The sequence below is a fragment of the Ceratotherium simum genome, chromosome 3 (genome assembly GCF_057802395.1).
Source record: "Ceratotherium simum simum isolate JZ-2026a chromosome 3, ASM5780239v1, whole genome shotgun sequence".
Taxonomy (NCBI): domain Eukaryota; kingdom Metazoa; phylum Chordata; class Mammalia; order Perissodactyla; family Rhinocerotidae; genus Ceratotherium; species Ceratotherium simum.
The window spans coordinates 64,798,322-64,819,714 of NC_141902.1; the positions used below are offsets into that span (position 1 = coordinate 64,798,322).

The following is a 21,393-nucleotide window of genomic DNA, read 5'->3' on the forward strand; positions in this document are numbered from 1 at the left end:
CTTACATCAAACAGTTTTTTGATGCCACGAATACTGGAAGCTATTGAGAACACAAGACATCTAACCCAGTTCCAGGGGGAAGAGGAAGTTTCCAAGCAGAACTGTCTTTTACACTGAGACCTGGGAGTTAGTATAAGTTATCCGGAGAAGTAAACCTGGGGAAGAGAACTCATATCCAGATAGGAAAACGAACATCCAGAGAGGACAAATGACTTTCTCAGTCATGCAGTATAGTGGCAGAACAAAAACGCTAATCTAGGTTTGAATTCTTTGGCCCTCTATTAGCAGACATTGCTACTTGTTCACAGCCTTTTTGGTGAGGATCCTAAATGTAGATTTATTGCCTTCCCTGCCCACCCAGCTCTAAACTGATTAAATGAAGTCTTGACAGCTAGCAGCTAGCATCCTTTACAGAAAACTGACAGCTTGAATCTCACCTTCACTTGAATTCAGTTGAGTTCCAATAACTACCACCTCTGCACTTTGTCAATTTTGGGCTCAGTTCTTTCCTTAAAAAAAAAAAAAATCAGTTTAACTAACAAAACTCATTTCTGTTCCTTGGGGTTGGGTTGGAACGAATTGGGGTAGGAGCTAGATGGTCAGAAAACAAACCACACGTATTGCTGCTTCTGGAAGCTTTGTTCTTTAATGAGCCATGGAGTGATTTGTTCATCAAGCTGCTTTTGTGTAGCCATACAGTGCATATTTTGAGTGACACAAACTGCACTTTATACAGATGATGTCTTGCTCCCCACCTCCAAAAAAAAAGACCCAAAAGGAAATTACAAAGTGCCTGTTGATTGCATCAGGAATGTAATCAGTTCTATGGGTGAGATAAATCATTCTTTTTATAGAATTATTTTGTTAAACAGTAAAATGATATATTTCACAGGATATGTCCTTTTACAATACATAGTCTTTTAAAAATTTACACTCAGCATACTTATAAATTACTTTAAATCCATTAAAATAATATAATACTAATCTGTAGTCCACACCTTTCCCCTAGTAAATACAATTAGTTGGTTCAAAAGGTGCAACTTTTATATGACCTAAGAGGGCTGATAAATAGGTATTAAGTATGGATGGATAGCAAGGTAATAGGCCTCTTTGTGGCCTTTTTGAAAACAATTTTGACCAAGAGACCAACAAGACCTAATAGATCCATCTCCACAATCATCATTTTGCTGTTACCCTTTAACACGAAATCAAATGTGGGAGTGGTTCCAGAGAAAAGTGGTTAAAAGTACTTTAGGGGCATAGAAAGACAGAGCACTCCCACAAATACCAAGGAATTTTACTACGAAGACTAGCATGGTATTGGGGGACAGTGCTGAGGAACTGTCACAAAATTATGGGTAGACATAACACATTTGTCAACACAGAATGATGCATATGTTGCACAGAAATATGCCCCATATCCAGCTCCCCACCAAAGGAACAAAAAATAAAAAAGAGAGGAGAGGAGGATGAGGAAAGGCCATCTGGACTGCGTTTCTTTTTAAAATTAAAACTTGCTTAGCCTTGAACACATCCTGAGAATACTTTCATCTCTCTAGTTCACCAAAGTGCTTGTGTAAAGTACACATTCATTAGTTATAGTCAAAAAACCATGGCCCACCATGAAGTGGGCCTGTAGAACCTTGCTGGACCTCCTTTTCAGCATGCTTCTGGGACTCTGTCTTTTACAGTGAAAATAACACTATTGTGATGGGACACAGAAATCCCCACCAACCTCCCAGCAGGGTAAGAGTTGTAGCTGGTTTCCAAAGTATGAGAAGGTGGGGGCTCTGGCATCCCATCCCCTGACCTCAGGCCCCTCTGTCTCTGGAAGGCTCATACTGGGAAGGCTGTATCTCCCTTTGTGTTTTCAGAAGCCCAGAGTGGCAAAATAATTAAAATGGCAGGAAGTACGAAGTGCATCACAAACTAAGCATGTCACCTCCCTATTTGCTGTTAAAGTAATCTGCTTCACTTTGTGATACACAATGTGACCCTAAAATTACACTTCTCTGCTTCCATTACATTTTCCATGATAAGGAACACCTTGGCTTTAATGGGGAGAAGTGAAAATCCAGGCTTTGTTTGGGGCAGGGAATGTGTGATATGAACAGAATGTTCCGCATTTTGGAGTATGGGTGCCACATGTGGGGCTGCCCCAATGATGCCATGTAGGGATTTCCTTTGAGGCATTTGAGATCAAAGAAAACAAGCAAAGGAGAAGCTATAGGAAACACAAATTTGACACGTACTAAGGTTAAATGTCTTAATCATAAGTGATTGTAATACAGCATCACTTTGTGGTGACATAACTTTAATTGGGGAGAGGACCAGTTAAGATCAGATGGAAGGAGATATAGCACTCGGTTCTGACAATTTTTGAGTTATGGCTTTATATCTTTATCAGGCCAACAATGCCTGTTATCCTATGAGAACAACAGCTTTCTTTCCCTCAAAGGGAGGGTTCCACACTTGCTCTCCATTCTTATAATTGCGTGGATCTCTCCTCCCCACTACCCTCCATTCCGGCAGTTTGTTAAATGACTAGAAATCCACAAATCTAGCAACTGAAAAACAAATACTTTTTATTTAATTTTATCCAACTTCAGGTTTCAGATCCCTGAGAAAAATTAAAGTCTCTTAACATCCATCACCTAGTTTCTATAAAGTGACCTATAGGAGTAGTTTTTTAACTGCCAAAAACTTAATTTGCAAAAAAACAAAACAAAAAACCCCCACAATGATTTAGAAGAGAGAACATATGCCAAGATATATTCTCCAGGCCATTCCTCTGGCCAAAGTAAGTTATTCAACAAGGGTAATTTGTTTGTTTGTAGAGTATTTAACCAATGTTCTGGAGCAAGCAGCAGAACACTACTCTCCCAAGAATACTGAAACAGACTGTGCAGCTTGGCACAGGGCCCTAGGGCACCAACAATTCCACTTTGACACAACCATGCTGAGCGGCTGGATTTTCCTCTAGGAGATTCTCTGAAATTCAGAATTTTAAAGTCTTTACATTTATTAATCCTCAGGACAGCATGAACAAGGTGGCAGATGTTTGCAGGATATAAAATCTAACATTTACTCACTAACCATCACCATTCTGGAGATTTAAAAAGATCCCTTTCCCTAGCTCATTTCTGAACCCAAATCAGGGAGAGGTAAGACTCCTGCTACGTTTAGCTGCCACTCAGAATGATGTTCCAAGTCTGACCTCTGGGGCTCGACAATAACCACTGAGGCAGTGGCATGAGGTTCAGTGTTGTGTAACAGGAGAGATTCTGTCTTAACAAAAGTCTTAATATTTCCATAACTTCAAATCAAAGAAGTATGAAAAGGAAGAATAACCAAAATTCAGGTTACAGATGGTAAAGGCTTTTTTTTAGAACAGTGCATGTGGTAGTCAGACAAGATGCATTTAGCAACTTAAAAATAAACATTTTCACATACTTATCTCAAGAAAGGGTATCATGTTTCATTTTCCATATATTATAAATAGCAAAACAGATTTCTAATCCCACAAATGCTAAGAAGCATAAAATGCTATTCTAACTCAGGTGTGTGGAGACACCCAGTGGTGAAAAAGATGGTCTGACTTTTCCCCCAACCCAGAGATGAGTAGCTCTCACCCACCCTGTCCAATGGCTCCTAATCTGTGGGAAGAGATTCCACGGGGCAGAGGGAAGCATAAGGTTAAAAAGAAATATGCATACTATATATATATATTTACAGTAAACTTCAGTAACCAGAGTATTAACAAAAATAGCTTCAAGTAGTCCTTGATTCTTTTTTTCATCTATTTAATACTGATAATCTGAGGAGAAGATAAAAGGTAGATGGGTCATATTAAAAACTTTTCTCTTTTGATTTTTTGGCAGCTTTCTGTAACACTTATTCATGCAACGTTGCAAGTGAATGTTTTGGGAGAAGTGATTAAATGGTCACATTATTTGTCTGAGTTCATGGTGAAAATCCACCGGCAGATAAATAGGTTTATATGTGATCTTCAGTTTAATCTATACAAAGAGAAAAGCCTGGATGGATTAGGATGAAACCCTCATGTTCAGGGATCACCATGTCTCTGGGACATTTAAAAAAAGTCGGAGGAACCTGATCTTAGGATCAGGGAATATGAGAACAGTATGGCTACTGAAACTTCAGCCCATGCAATATATTTGGCAGGAACTAACTAGGAGTTAAACCAGCATTGATTATTATGACATCAAACATCATCAAAAAAAAAAATGTACTCTCTTCTTCATTGTATAACCAGATATCTGAGACATTCTCTGATGGTTTAATGGAAACAACTTCTTTTTTACTTTCCCCAGAATATAACATGGAGTGTTTTTCAAAAATCTTAAAATAGAGGGCTTAGGCATTTCGATTATAAATTCTTGGAAAAAAATTATATTCTACCTTAGCTCCTAACTATCCCAAAATAAACCTGAAGGCTTTTGCTTTCATGGTTAAGAAAGATTTATATGTTTTCTTCAAATGTCAGAAATCAGTGGGTCCCTCAGTCCCACAATGTCCCTCCTAGTTCAACACCCACCTCTGGGAAGGGAAAAGAGGATGGAGGAGAGGTAACTACAAAGACCTCCACAACTGACCCAGATCCCCAGGCCCTAGGTGGCTTTGTTTAGTGAAATCTCTAGTCAAATACAGCAGCCAAGGCACAGCTGGCACCATCCCCAGCAGGCTTCAAAGGGGCCTTTCTGCTTCTGTAGGAGGCCCAGGAATTCAGCACACAAGGTCATGGTTGTATGCTTGGGCAAGAGGCAGGACCACAATTAGGATGTTGTGGACGAGGTGATGAGAAGAGGCCCCAAAGACGAGATGTGTTTACCATTCTGTAGCCATGAAGGGACACACATCTGCCAGTTCAGACCATAAACTCATTATTTCCAAAGAGAGCTAGCTGTTGGGTGGAGCTGCAGTCTGGGTCCACAGTTTTCCTACGCCCAGACACGACTGTCCCCTCTGGGGTCTCTTTGGTTTTCTGAGGTGAGTTTTTCACATTCTTTAATTTTTGTTTGCCCTTTTCAGGGTTGAAGGTTCCTCTGCTGATGAATTGAGGCCTGTCTTCCAGGGATTTGGTCTGGCCCAATGGCCCTTCCATTCCTGGGGCCTCACCAGCTGAGGCAGCTCGGTAGAATGGAGATTTGGAATAAATTTGAAATCGTTTTCTGGTCCCATGAGAAGATGCAGTGTTAGACGAACATAAAGAAGAGACTGAAGAGTCCACTGAATCCAAAGAGTCTTGCTGCTTTTTTATCTGCTTTCGCAACTTGCTTGAAGGCTCAGATTTGCCAGCTGCCTTCAGAGAGCTGAGGGCTAAGCTTCTCTCTAATGCAAAAAAGAGACCACAGCTATAAACGACAGTTCCCTCTAAAGCAAATCATCATGTAACAATAGGTGTCACTGATCACACATGAAACTGGGCTAAGATTTGGAGGGTCCAGCCTGACCTACTTTGTGCACAGTCATAACTTGAGAAGAGTTCATCATCTGTTTTGCATATATCATTTCAGAATCAACCCCAATGAAGTCTAGAGATTGACTATGCCATTAGGAGAGGTCTATAACTGTCACTATCATTTAAACAACTGCCAGTATATATAGTAAGTTCTATGTCTTCCCTGAGACACATCAGGTAGTTAAATACCTCATTTGGTATAGTCCCATCTCACAGCAGGGCACAACTCTTGTTGCCCACCCTTAGAAAACAGACCATAGGTCAGTAAGACAACATGTGTTGTGATTATTGGCTTTTTTCTGTGGTAAATACAGGAGAAAACATTAAATTATACCAAAAACCTACACTACATTGAAGGCTTAGTCTGATGAACAATTTATATGGAAGCTTCACAAGGATCAACTCCTTAGGACTTTGTCACCTTTTCATGTAAGGTCAAGGCATTCTTGAAAGGGATTTTGTTTTAGCTTGGGAGTCCTTATTCATTTTTTGCGAAACAAATCTGAAGTCTTTAGTCAAACATGTTCATTTACCTGATTTCTCAGAGATGGCACCTTCAGACTCAATATTCAAATTTTCTGAGCTATCGGCAGTCCCAATGGAGGCCTCAGACTCAAGGGTTTCATCATCAGAGGCACGGGGTTCCAGTACAAGCATCTCAAATGTTAGCTCCTCCCTGTGAGATACAATCAAGAAATCCATTAGCATTTGATATGAAGTGGAAGGAAGACTACAGGAAAAAAAACCTTCCATGCAAGTCAGGAATTTGAGCAGCAAAAACAGTCACATTTCTTATTGTTCCCTCCAGGGTGGTGATAAGGACCTGTAAGCCATAGTAATGGTGAAGGTTAAAGACAGCAAAGACTGGGACCTATAATAGGGCTAAGGGTGGGGTGGGGAAAGATGCTGCAATGGTAAGATCTTTTGGTAAAATGAACTCTGGGCTGATAATCAGGAGATCAGGGTTCTAAACTCATTCCTAATGCATGGGGAAATTACTTTCCTCTCACTGGACCTCAGCTTCCTCATCCACAAAACAAAGAGATTAAACTAGATAATCTTTAAGATTCCTTCCAGCACTTAACTATTTTCCATGAAACTTTACTAACTGGCTACAGACTGAATCTTCTACCTTGACCACAGAGAGACCTCTAGATGAAGTAAAACATTGATTGATCTTCTCTGTCCTTTGAAGCTTATGCCATCTCCATAGATAGTATTCTCTACTCCTCTTTATCAGTCACCCACCTACCTCTCAGTCATGCCTCCACCCTCATTCCCTGAAGTCTTTAGTCCTTGGCTCCTAATCTTGCTTTCTCACTATTGCCTGACATCGTCCCAATCTATTTAAATCATTATCTTTGTACAAGCTCACTTCAATACCCTAACACCAAAGTTCCTTTATGTCTGCAACCTCTAACAACCTTTCTTCCACTTTATATAGGCAACTTTCTCCAATGGGCAGATCCTAGAGTTTGTCATTACCTAAAATATACCAGCTCTGAATCCAATACTCTGCTCTGTCCACAACTTCCTTATTCTTCCAATTCTTACTCCCTTTTTCATCAAGTCTCCTCCCTTTCAGAGCCCTCTTAGCTTGATTTTCATGCTATCTAACTTGAACTAGTCATCCTTCAATACCTCCAATACCTAGCCTGAGATTCACGGACAATCTTTTCAAGGATAGTCTCACCAGCTACTCACGGCTGCAATTACAATTGTCATAAGCAATGTGCATGCACAACTCTGAAACTGTGCTCATACTTTCTCCTTTCTCTGGAAAGACTTTCCCCCTCCTAGCAAATTCCTATTCATCCTTCAATACCTCCAGTACCATTTTCACCAAAGCTGAGTTAGGTCCTCTTTTCAGATCATTCTTATATCAAACAGCTAGCCCCTGGTCAATGTACACCACCTTTCCCTTATCATGTTCTGCACAGCTGAGCCCCAGATGCTTTTTTAGCTTGCCTAAGTTCTAGAATCAATCCTGATAGGCAAAAAGTACTTTGACAGACTCGTTTTCCTCATGAATCAAGCTCTCAGGCCTGGGATCCTGGGAACCTGGAACTCAAGAACAAAAGTCTCCTGAAAATTTAAGAGTCATATCGTCAACCAGAACCAGTACACAGTACCTTCAGGGAGAACCATGGGATGTTCATATTATCCCCAAGATGTAGTGTTACCCACCCTTGCTCCAGTGATGGTGGAGGTCACAGAGCTGCTTATTTGTCCCTCTCCTAAACTGCAACCGATTTCCCTACCCAGTATCCTAGCACCCACTAGAGTTGTCTTACCCTGACCATCGAGTTGCTGGCCCCAGGGCTATAGTGATCATCAGACAACAACTTTCCTTCATGGAGTTCTGAATAATGCCCATTCTTAAAAGGGACTTTGCCTTAGCCTGGGAATCCTTATTCCCCTTTCTAAGACAAATCTGTTCATTGAGGCTGGTCTCTGACCTGTCAGGAATCTTGGCTGAGACTGACACACCCTGTCCTAGTCAGCCTCCCCAGAATTGTCACTGTAGCAGCTTTAGGTCTTCCTGCTCATGGAGCTTCCTTCCCTGAGATGACAACTTTCATACTGTTACCTGAGTATAGGCAATACGTCTTTGTCATCTCCACAACCCCTGTATCACCTGACACAGTGCTTGACATATAGGAGATATTTAATAAAAAAGGAAAAATAAAGAAAGGATGGAAGGATAGAAGGAAGGAAGTGAAAGCAGATAGTAACTGGTTGCTCCCTTTCCTCTTGCAAACTCACTTCTCCTTCTGTAGATTCTCAATCTGCTCAGTCAGTACTCTCTCTTCCTGCTGCATAGCTGCTTGCTGCTGTTCTGTGATGTCAGTCTCCAAGGCTGCCTCACTAGTCAAGGTCTCTTCTGGGACATCAGACATGGAGGGCAACCGAACTACAACAGGAGAGGATGGACTTGGATAGTTTCCTCGATGAAGACGCCCCTTTCCCTGCAAAGAAAAACACACATTAGAAAGTAAATTGAGTGACTGCACTGGTTTTACGTGGCCCATTTAGGATAACAAGTGTACTTCCATCACAACAGGTGAATGGTTAGGAATAAATGGAAACATTCTGCGAGGCCTAAGATATTTACTGACATACCATCCATCAAACACATTTAGGTTAAGTATTTCTTGCAAGAGCTCTGGAAAATGGATACTTTGGTGGGTGGGAGTGTAAGAACCCATTGTGTACTGAGATGAGATTCTTCTTTTAATCTAAGCTGCATCCACTCCAAACTAAATATCTGCACGTGGCTATTTAAATTTAAATTAATTAAAATTAAACAGAAGTAAAAATTTAGTTCTGCATTCACACTAGATACATTTCTAGTGCTCAATAACCACAGGTGGTTAGTGGCTACCATATTGAACAGTGCAGATATAGAACATTTCCATCAGTGCAGAAAGTTCTGATGGACAACACTGCTCTATAACTTTAACTTTGGAACGCACCATCGCTCTAGAAAACTATAGAAACATGTCCTGAAACTCAGTTTTAGTAAAAAAAAAAAAAAAAGTCATTTATATACCACATGGTGCTAGTGAGCAATATTCTCTGAGAACAACTCAAGAAACTTCTTTCTTGAGATCAGATGGGGGAAAAAATATCACTGCTTTTAAACTGGTTATCTTATATATGACTTTAGCTTCTGATAATGGCAGACTAAGTATTTCAGATTAAACTTCCTGCTGAGAATGACTGGACCAAACATAAAAAACCCAAAATATTCTTGAAGGCACTGGAGAGCTAACAAGGAGACTAAGGAGAGGCTAGCCCAGCATTTAGGGCTAATTTAAATTTAAGAAGAGGTGGCTGAGAGTCTGAGCAGAGCTTCTGAAACACTATAGCAGGGGTCAGCAAACTATGGCCTGTGGGCAAAATCTAGCCTTGTGCCTGATTTTGTAAATATAGATTTACTGAAATATATTCATGCTCATTAATTCACACATTATTTATGGCTCTTCTGCAGAACAATGGCACTATTGATTGCTGCAACAGAGATTATATGGTCCACAAAGCTTAAAATATTTACTCTCTGGTCCTTTACAGAAGAAGTTTGCCAATCCTTGGGGTAGAGAATAAAAGTTGGAGTCCAGAACCACACAAGGGTGTGAGCTGCTGCCTGGTAAAACCTCCATGCCTGATGCTGAGATCCCCAAGGTTTGCATCCTAGACATAAGCGTAAAGTGAAATTATAATAGTCCTTGCAGACATTGTAGCCTAGCTTCAAGTCATTTGAATGGTCCAGAAAATTGTAATCCCTAAAACTGGATTAACATAATCCCAGATTGCTAGTGCCCTAGGACCTGGAAGAAAAAATGAAAACACTCTTTGGAGGAAAGTAACATCATCTCAGGCCTCAAAATATTTTTACAAATAATTTTTCAAATACTATGTCTGACACACAATCAAAGGTAATCAAGCACAAAAGGAGACAAGACAATGTAAATGAAAACCAGTAAAAACAACAGAAAACAGAAACCCTCAACGGCTCCACATATTGTGGCTATCAGACAGATTCAAAGTAACCATGCTGAAGGAGACAGAAAGACATAGTTGAATTAGTGAACCAAGGTTACATCAGAAGAAAATATAAAAAAATCAAGAAGAAAAAACAAAACAAAACAAAAATTTTTTGGAAAAAATTCACAAAAGAAAGTGAAAGACAGAGAGGACGCAACAAAAAGACCTACCATATGTAAAAAGAATACCAGAAGAGAAGAGAGATCCTGTAGAAGAAATATTGAAGAGATAATGGCAGAGTATTTTTCAAAACCAATTAAAGATATCCACCTAATGACTAAAGAAAGCCTTCGACCAATAAGAAAGATAAATAAAAAGGAGTTCATACCTAGACACACTGCTAAAAATTAAAGGCAAGAGAAATATCTTAAAAGCAGTCAGAAAAAAAATCTATCTGCAAGAAAGAAGCAACTATTAGATTCAAAGCTTACTTTTCAACAAAAACAATGAAAGGCAGAAAACAATAGATGCTATTTTCAAAGTGACGAAACGAAAAAGTAGAATTCTATACATAGCAAAAACTACCTCAAAAATGTAGTTTGACATAAAGACATTTTCAGACAGACCAAGACAGCGAAGTCTGTCAACAGCACACCTGCACTAAAGAAATACTAAAGGGCAGATAGAAAATGACCCAAGAAGAAAAGTCAGGGAGGAAGAAAAGAATAGCAATGAAAATGGTAAATATGTAAGTCTTATTTACCTAAATCAATATTCACTGCATAAAACATAAAAATAATGTGTTGGATTTAAAATATACAGATAATTTAAAACTCAACAATAGTAACTATATCATATAATAACTAAAGTATATTAAAGTCCTTACATTATCTGGGGAAAAGATAAAAGTACCAATTAACAGACTTTGATAGATCTTAGATTTATGTTGTAATCTTTAGGTTAACTACTAAAAGAAGAGAAAAAGAGTGTAAAACTTCTAAACTAACAAAAGAAAAAATGGAATAATAAAAAGTAGTCAAAAGAAAAAGGCAAAAAGAACAAAAAAGGCAAGAAAGAAAAGAACAGGAACATATTTCAGGTAGGAAAAAGTAGAAGCACATAATAAAATAGATTTAAATCCAAAAAGTTAGTGATTACATTAAATGTAAAAAGATTAACGGCTCTAGTTAAAATCTGAAGCTTGTCAGACTGTATTAAAAAAAGAAAACCCAACTATATGAAGTTTACATGGGACATATAGAAAATATAAGAATTCAGAATGGCTAAAAGTAAAAGGATGGGAATAAAAGACATACCACATCTAACTGAAAGAAAACTGATGTAGCTATATTAATTCTGGAAAAAGTAAACTTAAGGTAAGAAGTGTTACCTTTGATGAAGAGAGATATTTCACAACGATAAAAGTTCAAATTATGAAGAAGATATAACATTTCCAAAATCGTAAGTACCTAAGAAATAGCTTCAGAAGACTTAAAAGTAAAATATTGACAGAAATACTCAAATAAATAGACAAAGCGATAAGCAGAGAAAACAAATATCCATATGGCAAATATAAAGACCACTCCCTACATTAAACCACGTACAAAAATTGTCTCTAGGTGACATATAAAGGCAAGACAATAAAACTTTTAGAAGATAAAGCTTATTTTCATAACCTCAGGTAGTAAAAAAGTTCTTAAACATGACTCAAAAAGTACTAGCTTAAAGGAAAAGACTGGTACATTAGACTACATTAAAATTAAGAACCTCTGTTCATCAAAAGACACCTTTAAGAGTGGAAGAAGAAATTTGCAACAGAAGTAACCAATAAACAGCTTGCATCCAGAATTCATAAATAACTACTACAGATCAGAAAAAGACAGACAACTCAATTAGAAAAATGGGCAAGACCTCTGAACAGGTCCTTCACAAAAGAGGATATCCAAATGGCCAATATACTTATGAAAAGGTGCTTAAGTACATTATAGTCGCAGCACAAAAATGCAAATTAAAACCATGATGACACACCGATTAGAAAGGCTAAAATTAAGGAATCTGGCAATATAAGTGCTGGGGAGGAGGTGGAGCAATTGGGAACTCTCATACACTGCTGTATAGTGCAATAATTTTAGAAAAAAAATGATGTACTAAAGTTGAAGACACATATATCCTGTGACCCAGTAACTCCACTCCTGTATATCACTAGCAAATATACACGCATGTGTCCACCAAAAATACTGTATCAGAATGTTCATAGCAGTACTATTTGTAATTTCCCAAACACAAGCCAAATGTCCATCAACACTAGAAGGGATAAATGTGCATACACTGGAACACTATACAGTAACAAAAATGAGCTACAACTAAACACAACGATATGGGTAAGTCTTACACAAGGTTGAGTGAAATAGGTCAGATATAAAATAATACATGTTATATGATTCCATTTATATAAGGCTCAAAAACAGGCAAAACAAAACTACAGTGCTCAGGGATACATACTTTAGTGGGAAAACAAGAAAGAAAATGGAGTAAGTGATTAACATAAAACTCAGGTTATCGCTTACCTTTGCGGGGAGAGAAAGGATTGTGATTGGAAAGAGAAAAAGGAGAGCTTCTGGGGTGCTGGCAATGTTCTATTTCTCGATCTGACGGTGTTATGTGGATGCTCACTTTATAATTCATTAAGATGTATATGTACGTTTTGTGCTTTTCCATATGTGTTGTATTTCACAATAAAAAAGATATTTTAAGAGCTCCTCTTCAAAATTAGCTATTTATGCAAATATACTAATATCTTTTGAATAGCATGGGACAATAAACTGACAGATTTCTGAGTTGATTTGGCAGAGAAAGAAGAAAGATATGCTGTCTTAGAAACAGAAACTGCTGATCTAGCCCAGGTGGTGAGGTGAAAGTGGAGGACAGTTCTAAGGGCATTCAGGCTAACTCTTCTAAACTCATGCTTTCTAAAATACGCAACGGGATGAAAATCAGGAGGATTACAAGATTGCTATTCACTTCTAGTTCTGAGATCAAAAAGTAAAGAATATATTGAGAAACAGGCCCTTAAAACAGATCAGTCTGCAAATTTAACAAAGAATGACTCAGAGAAGATGGCACTGTGGAACAGAGGCAGAGAACAGAGTTTGGAGTTAGTATCAACATAGTGTTAAAGTCCATTTTGACCAGTAAGATTTACATTATAAATTCCAGGACATCTTCCGATTCCATTTTATTTTAGTTACTTTAATGAAGCCAAATATATAAGTAAAACAATGTGATATAAAGGCCACAGGGAGCTGGAAAAATCTGAGCTTCTTCCCAGTAGTCAATATGAGTTGCCTTTGCTCAGCGTTCATACCATCACCCAGCCGCCTGAGTACTGTACCATGGGTTAGCTAAGAATCACTTAATAGAGTTGAAGAAAATTAAACAAGCTCTACAGGTCTGTCTCTTTTTTAAAACAAAGACGAAGGAAAAGTTGAAACCTCTACAGCCCAGAGTCCTCTTATAAGGTCAAAGAAAGTAATTTCTAAAGTTGATTACATAGAGCTTTTAGAAGTATGGGAAAATGCTAATATTGTGTTAAAAACTGGACATAAACTTGTCCAGTTTTTTAAAAACCGTAGGTTTTTAAAAAATCTGCAAATACATCATTATTAACAGTAGTTTCCTGAGTGGAATAATATCTTTTATTCTTTTCTGTACTTTCCATAATAAGCATGAATTAAAGTGTTTTTTTTTTTTCCAAAAATGTTTTTTTTTTCCCTGATAAAGATTCAAAAAAGGCAAATATTTTCTTGGCATTATGATAAAAATAGATTTGACGTCGTGGACTCCCTGAAAAGAGTCAGTAGTTAACACTTTGAGAAGTGGTTTGTAGTATCCTTTGTTCATTTTTCACTAGGTGGCTGGTCTTCTATTTTATTATAGGGGCTTCTATTTATTAATTAGGGAAAATTAGACTTTGTGACATGAGTTGTAAATATTTTCTTATGGTCTATCATCTTCCTTTTGCCTTGCTTATGGTCATTCTTGTCATGTAGTAATACCTGACATCAATGCTGATGAACCTATCAACTGTTCTTTTAATGGTTTTATATAATAGAAAAGCCTTCTCTACTCCAAGAGAAGTATATTACAGTATATTTTTCTATCGTAATCGGGATCTTATTGGTTTTGATTGATCACATACTTTATGAACAATTTGTACCCAATTCTTAATTTAAGTATTATAAAACCTATAAAGCCATTTTGTAATCCTTTTCTGAAGAATTATTCCAGTGACTTTCCAGCTTAAACTTCAGAGACAAATTATTCCTAAAATCAGGATATCAACTACAATTATCTTCAAATGTTGATAAGTGTTAGGTCTAAAGTCCTACTAATACAGGATTTAACATCATATACAATATTCAAATTTCCAATCCCTCACAGCACATTAACAAAGTTACTAGGAAAAGCTGGACTACCATTACTAAAGACATCACCAATAACACACCACTCGGACACAGAGCCAAGACCAGGGAGCAGTTGAAGGTATTATCTTGCTTATGGAGAGTTAACTGTTTTCAGTATGTACAGAAAAATAAACTAGCACTTGATTTCACTCTTGCAAAATGGGAGGAGGTGGGATTCCCTTCTTCCTAAAAAACATATTTTTAACTGAAATCATAGAAACAGAGAGTAGACTGGTGGTAGCCAGGGGCTGGGGGAAATGGGTGATAGTGGTCAAAGAGTTCAAATTTCCAGTTATAAGATGAATAAATTCTGGGGATCTAATGTACAGCATGCGACTATAGTTAACAATACTGTATTGTATACTTGAAAGTTGCTAAGAGAATAGATCTTAAATGTTCTCACCACCAAAAAAAAAAAAGGCAACTATGTGAGGTGATGGATGTGTTAACTAACCTTACTGTGGTAATCATTTCACCATTTCACAATATATACATATATCAAATCATCACATTGTACACCTTAAACTTACACAATTTTATATCTTAATAGAACTGGGGGAAAAGGAAAAAAAAACACGTTTTTAGAGCTCTAAAAAAGTTGCATTTACAACACAGTGATTAAAAAACTTCTTCTGGATTATACAAGATGTGTAATACAGGGACCTCTGACTTGATAAATGATATTAATTTAATCACAATTAGCTTTCATTTCTCTGTTTTTGAAGTGTTTTTAGTTTCTTGGTTAGCCACTTCAGTCTGTTTTCCTTTTGCTCCCTTTTCCCTGCTTTTTTTCCCCCTAAAGATTTATCCTTTTCTGCGTTGGTTTTCAATTTTCTAGGAAATTTTTTTCCTAGAAATAACTTTTCTAAGTAAAGGTTTAGCTGATAACCTTGCTGATTTCCTCTTGGGCTCTCCCATGACTGCCCTTTCAGCTGAACTGAACCTCTTGGGTACTTGGCAATGTGGAGGTGAAGAGGTGGGGTACTTGAGCGCCTGCAGGATGCAGGGCGGCAGTGAGCGGCTCTGCAAAGCTAGACTCCTGAGCTCTAATTCTAGTACTTTCATTTTGTATTTTTTACAGTTTTTGATTCATTCGGATCAACACTGTAATTTTTTCTTATCTTTTCCCCACATGGCTATTCATTTTTCCTCCACCATTTACTGAATAATATACCTTTGGAATGCCACTCACTTTTTCTTTTTGTAAGGATGTTACTAGTTTTTCTGCTTCATTTTCTTCTTATGAATTTTAGTATTAACTTGTCAAAGTCCCCCCAAATATTCCTTTGCTATTTTTATTGAGAACATATTTGTAGGTAAAGGATTACAAAACTCTTTCCTAAACTCTTTTCCAATTCCAAGTCTATGAGAATTTGATCTTTGGCCAATGTTCTAGATCAGGACCCCTGGAAACCTGAGAAAGATAGCACATAAATGATGTTACTAGACAACATTGCCTCTGGCAAAAATTACCCAGATTGGTAAAAATTGCACCTGGAGAAGAAGGAATGATAAATAAATTATAAATATCTGGTAGGAAGCCACATATTTGGACTTCGTGAGGGTGGAGTCTGCTGTAATTAAACATATCCCTTGCAGGCTCCCCAGAAACTAAGTCTATGGAATTTTACACGAGATATTGACTCCTGTGGAGGCATGAAACCTCTAAGGCAGAATAGATCTGCACTCAGTGGATGTGGATCTCTTTTTCCTTGCACTTGAGCTGTGACTTGGGAGGCTAAAGATAGATAACTAGCTCCCTGATGGCTGTGTGGCAGCATGGACTGCTACAAGGACTCTGGCAGAAGAGTAAGACCTTACACTATCTGCTGGCATGCTGTGCTTCCTGTCCCGTATCTTTCTAAGTGATTCTGATGCCAAGTGTAGCCCATGGTAATCTTAGGAGTCTGAAAGTTTCATTGAGTTTGAGAAGATATCCTCTCTCCATCCTGTTAGTACTAGAACCATAAATGAATAGATGAATTCAGCAAGAATCGACACCTTTATAAAATTTAGTCTTCCTTTCCAAATGCATTTGTTCAAGTCTTCTTTTGTAATTCTTGGAGTTTTAAGGCTTTCTTTGTATAAATCTTCCAAATTTCTTCTTCCACGTTTCTTTGTTAAGTGTATTCCTTGGTATTTTATGTTGCTGTTTTCAGTGTGTGTGTTCTAATACAAACAGGCATTTTTCTTTCATTATATCATCCAACTGGTTGTATATATATATATATCAACGTTATTAACTATTAATTGCACCCAGACACCATACTGAATTCTTTTATAATCTGTAATTCTTTAGCTGATTTTCTTGAGTTTTGCATATATACAACCATCATGGACATAGTGATAATTTTACATCTTCTTTTCAGTTTTATACCTCTGATTCCTTTTTATTATCTAACTGCATTAGCTAGTACCTCCAGATCAATGTCAAATAATAGTGGGGATAATGGACATCCTTGCCTTTTCATGATTTTAATCAGAATGCTTCCAATGTCTCCCCTTTAAGCAAGATGCTGGCTTTTGAGTTGAGACAGATATATTTTATCATGCTAAGGAATTATAGATATATTCCTATTTTAGTAAGAATTTAAAAAAGTACATATATAATTATATCAAATGCCTTTTAAATATCTATGAGTATATGATTTTCCCCCCAAAGATCAACTAACATGGTGAATTATCTTAATAGATCTCCTAATAAGGAATCATCCTTTCATTCCTAGGTTAAATCCCACTTGGTCAAAGTTTATGTTTATGGGCTACTGAATTATGCTTGCTAATATTTTAAATTGGGATTTTTGGATTAATTTTCATAGATGAGGCAGTTCTGAATTCATATATCAAGTGTTTTATTGATATATACACACGCATATATATATATATCAATGTATCAAGTGCTGTTCTTATGGCTTTACAAATATTAACTCATTTAATCCTGTAAATTGGGTACTATTAACCCCAATTTATAGATGAGAAAACTGAGGCATGGAGATTAAATGACTTGACCATGTCACAACAGCTAGTAAACTGGTGCTGGGATTTAAACACAAAAGTCTAGTCCAGAGCCCATCCTGTACTCTGCTGCCTTTAATACTTTTGTGTGTATTTTTTTAGTTTTTCTTTTTTTGGGGGGAGGGGTTAGTATCAATGTTATATACTCTTTTCATAAAAAAAGACCTTTTCACTCTCCGTTCTGGAACAGCTTACAATTGTATTGCAACTATGTCTTTGAAGGTTAGTAAAATTCCTCTGTGAAACTGTTTATGTTTGGTGTTTTTACAGGAGGAAACTCTCAGACAACTTTGTCTCTGGTAATTGGCCTGTTGATGTCTTTCTTTTAGAGGCAGTTTTGGTAGAGTATATTTTCCTAGAAAACCTTCCATTTTCAAACTTATTTCAGTGTTGAATAAAGATGCAGTAGCCATCCTTCAAGATGACTCCTGATCATTCTCATCTCTTGGTATTCATGTCCTTGTGGAGTCCTTTCCACACTGAATAGGGCTTATCTGTATGATTATTGTAGAGATGACAGAGTATAACTTTTGATGCTAAGGTATAAAAGACATTGTGGGCTTCCACCCAGCTCTCTTTTGGATCATTTGCTCTGGAAAAAGTCATTTGGACACTCAAGTAGCCCTATGGAGAGGTTCACATGGCGAAGAACTAAGGCCTGACAACAGCAAGCACCAATAAGCTAGCAATATGAATAAGACGTCTTGAAAGCAAATCCTACAGCCCCAGTTAAGCCTTCAGATAACTGCAGCCGTGGCTGACATTTTGACTACAAGCTCATGAGAGACCCTGCCAGAACCACCCAGATAAGCTGCTCCTCAATTCCTGACACACAAAAATAGATGTATGAGATAATAAATGTTTATTGTTGTTTTAAGTCATTAAGTTTTTGGGTAATTCATTACACAGCAATAGATAACTAAAATAACAGCAGTCTTTTATATGACTCTTAATTTTCACTGTTATCCATGATAATTCCTTCCTTATTTCTTATTTGTGAATCTGTGCCTACTCCATTTTAATTAGATTAGCTAATGATTTGTTTTTCAAATCATCAATTTTTTAATTTATTAGTTTCACCATTTTTTGTTTTCTAATTTATTTCCTGCTTTTACCTTCATTATTTCCTTTCTTCTGCTCTCCTTAACTCTATTTTGTTGTTCTAACTTTTTGATTTAGATGTTTATTTTCATTTTTCTTGTTTTTAAGTTTTTAAGGCAATAAAATTTTCTCTGAACACTGCTTTAGTTATATATCCCATAGACTCAGATATATAGTGTTTCTATTGTAATTTTTAAATTACTCAATAATTTCAGTTTAGAGTTCTTCTTTGCCTTTGAGGTTTTTCTTGTGGCCCGATTTTTTCCCCAGACTTTTTATTACCTTAATTAATTTTTATTATGAAATATTTTATACTTAAAGATAATATAAAACTTTCAATTACAGTTTCAAAAATAATAAAACAAACACCTGTATAGCCACCACCCAGATTAAGAACTACAACATCACCAATATTATTGAAGTGTTGTGGCCTGATTTTGAGAATTATTCAATGCACAGCCAAAAATGTATCCATTTTCTCTTTGTGGGTACAGAATTACATGTATATACACGTTAGATCAATTGTTAATTATGTTATTTAAGTATATTCACTTAAAACAATCTTCTTCTGGCACCAACTATTCCCTAAAAATGAAGACATTCTGTGGTTCAAAATAAAATTCACATTCCACCCCAATAGATAGATTGCCCTGAAATCTTAGGATACTCTTTAGTTCTACTTATTGAGAACTTTGAAGGAGATCTAGGAGGAAATTTTAATATTATGGTTGAAAAATAATAACTAACAGCTCCCAATCCCTATCATAAATATAAAAGTAAGATATAAAGCACCAAAACTTACATTAAGTGTTAACTATCTATAATATGAGACCTTGTAAGTCCTGGCTCACCCTCATGGCCCCATAGTGCTAATGTGTCAGTATGCTTCAAAACAAAGCCTATTTTGGTTTTAACTTTTAAGGCCTCCCTTCTGCATAATTACATATCCAAGTTTCTACCAATTCTTAGTTACATAGCTTTTTCCAGAATTAAACCTTATACATATGCTTTGTACCCATATGCCTTTCTCCATGTGGTTAGTTCAGACTCATCCCTTAAGATCTAGCTCACATGTCCCCCCCTCTACAACTCTTCTCAGTACCCTCAAGCAGAATTAAGTGTTTCTTCCTTAGTACTCTCACCACACAGTACACGGTACTGTCGGATCCCTTCCTCCCTCCTTTTAGAACATTCTTTCTAATACCCACAAATTCAGTCATTTAATCATGTAGCCTTGCCATCCTTTGCCTGAGGAAGTCTCCATATGATTCTGTGTCTACTTTTTCTAAGAATGATATTCTGAAACAGAGATCCTTTACTATTTGCTTTTGGTCAGAATTCTGTGAGACCAGGCTGTAATAGGCTTCCCAATTCCCTTGTGAGACTGGTCTGTAATAGGCTTCCTTACTGTAACAAAAATATTGGGAACCAATGCGCTAATGTGGAGGATCTAATGAAGATACCCTCTTTGGGGTAATCCTCAGTTGGGTCCAACAATTCCATTTTCTCCTAAGGTTTAAAGAGATAACAATATAAATGAGTAGAATTACACCGAAGTGTTAAAATGAATAAGGCCTATGAGGAGAGTTTTGATTTCTTCTGAAAATGCTATAAGGCTCACGATGGAGAAAGGAAGGAATGGCAAGGCATGATCTATGGGGCAGAAAGAAATGTAATACTATGAGTCTAAGTAAGCCCAAAGAGTTGAAGATAGATGAAGTTAGAGAGGTACTTGCGGTGATAAAGGAACGGATTGCACCGCCCTTAAAAGAACCGATAACTAAGTAGGGAAAGACATCTAGCACCCTCACCAGGGAGTCATGATACTTTATGAAGATCCAAGGAAAGTATATGTAACTGGGGTTTCTCCGTGAGTTGAATATATAAGAAGGAGAAACTGTATACCATCTAGATAGGACTGTATATAACTAGCTAAAGCACAAATCTCATAATCTTAATGAAATTTTACCCCAAAATAGCACAACAGGCCAAGATGGGAGATCACTGTTGAGTGTCTTTCGTTGAGTCACAAAAATAGAAAGCAAGGAATTTAACTATCAGACCACTTCCCGAGGAATCTGCTTTCCTGGTAAGGAGAGGTCCTTATATCCTTGGTTTTCTAGAAGACTGTCTGTTTTGCATAGTGTTATAATTAGGTAACCAGGCTCGTTCAAAAATCCCAGTGCTTGTAGTTATGGTTCACCACATAATGAGGATTAGTAAGCACTTTAAACACAGCCAGTACGTGTTTGTGTGTACATGAAAAGGAATTATCCTCATCAGACATTTCTTGCACATGAAAAGGAATTAACCTTATCAAACATTTCTGCGCAATGCAGTGAGCCAGCATACTTGGGTATGTGGCAGACATTTTCTTTAAAAATGTATGAAGGGAGCCCAACACTTCAAGTGAAATATATGACCATATTTGTTGTCAATGATAAAATTTCAAGCTTACAAACAAATATTAGAACCTTGGAAAACTTGTAACTGCCCTGTGAGTTTGACAGCTGCCCAGTACTAAAAGATTTTCTGAAGAGATTGGTGGTGATATTAGTGAATGTGATTTTTGATACTGTATAATGAAACATTTGAAATATCTGCATAACTCAGTGAATCAATATTTTCCAAATGACCTACTTATGACATTACAAAGCCACAGATGAGTAAAAGATCTTTTCAAATGCAAAATAACCAATGGATTTTAATGTCACAGAATATGAAATGTTAACTGATATGGCTTCACATTCCATATTGCAACTACATTGTAAGAAACTAAAAATGATTGATTTTGAGTGTCAGACCAAAGAGTACCCAAAATTACCTGAGTGATCAGATCAAAAG

General features: G+C 37.0%; 1 protein-coding gene across 16 annotated transcripts in view; it reads right to left on the reverse strand.

Annotated features, from left to right (window-relative positions):
* Nucleotides 1-624: 624 nt before the first annotated feature.
* The window catches only part of MYO9A (myosin IXA), a 273,318-nt gene continuing 252,549 nt past the window's right edge, over nucleotides 625-21,393 (reverse strand). For all 16 annotated transcript variants that reach the window (XM_087428635.1, XM_087428628.1, XM_014780883.2 and 13 more), the window contains 3 exons: nucleotides 8,249-8,451; nucleotides 6,016-6,158; nucleotides 625-5,352 (listed from right to left, as the gene is read on the reverse strand). In XM_087428635.1, the coding sequence (XP_087284761.1) occupies nucleotides 4,889-5,352; nucleotides 6,016-6,158; nucleotides 8,249-8,451 (810 nt within the window). In that variant the 3' untranslated portion in view covers nucleotides 625-4,888. The remainder of the gene's footprint in view (nucleotides 5,353-6,015; nucleotides 6,159-8,248; nucleotides 8,452-21,393) is intronic.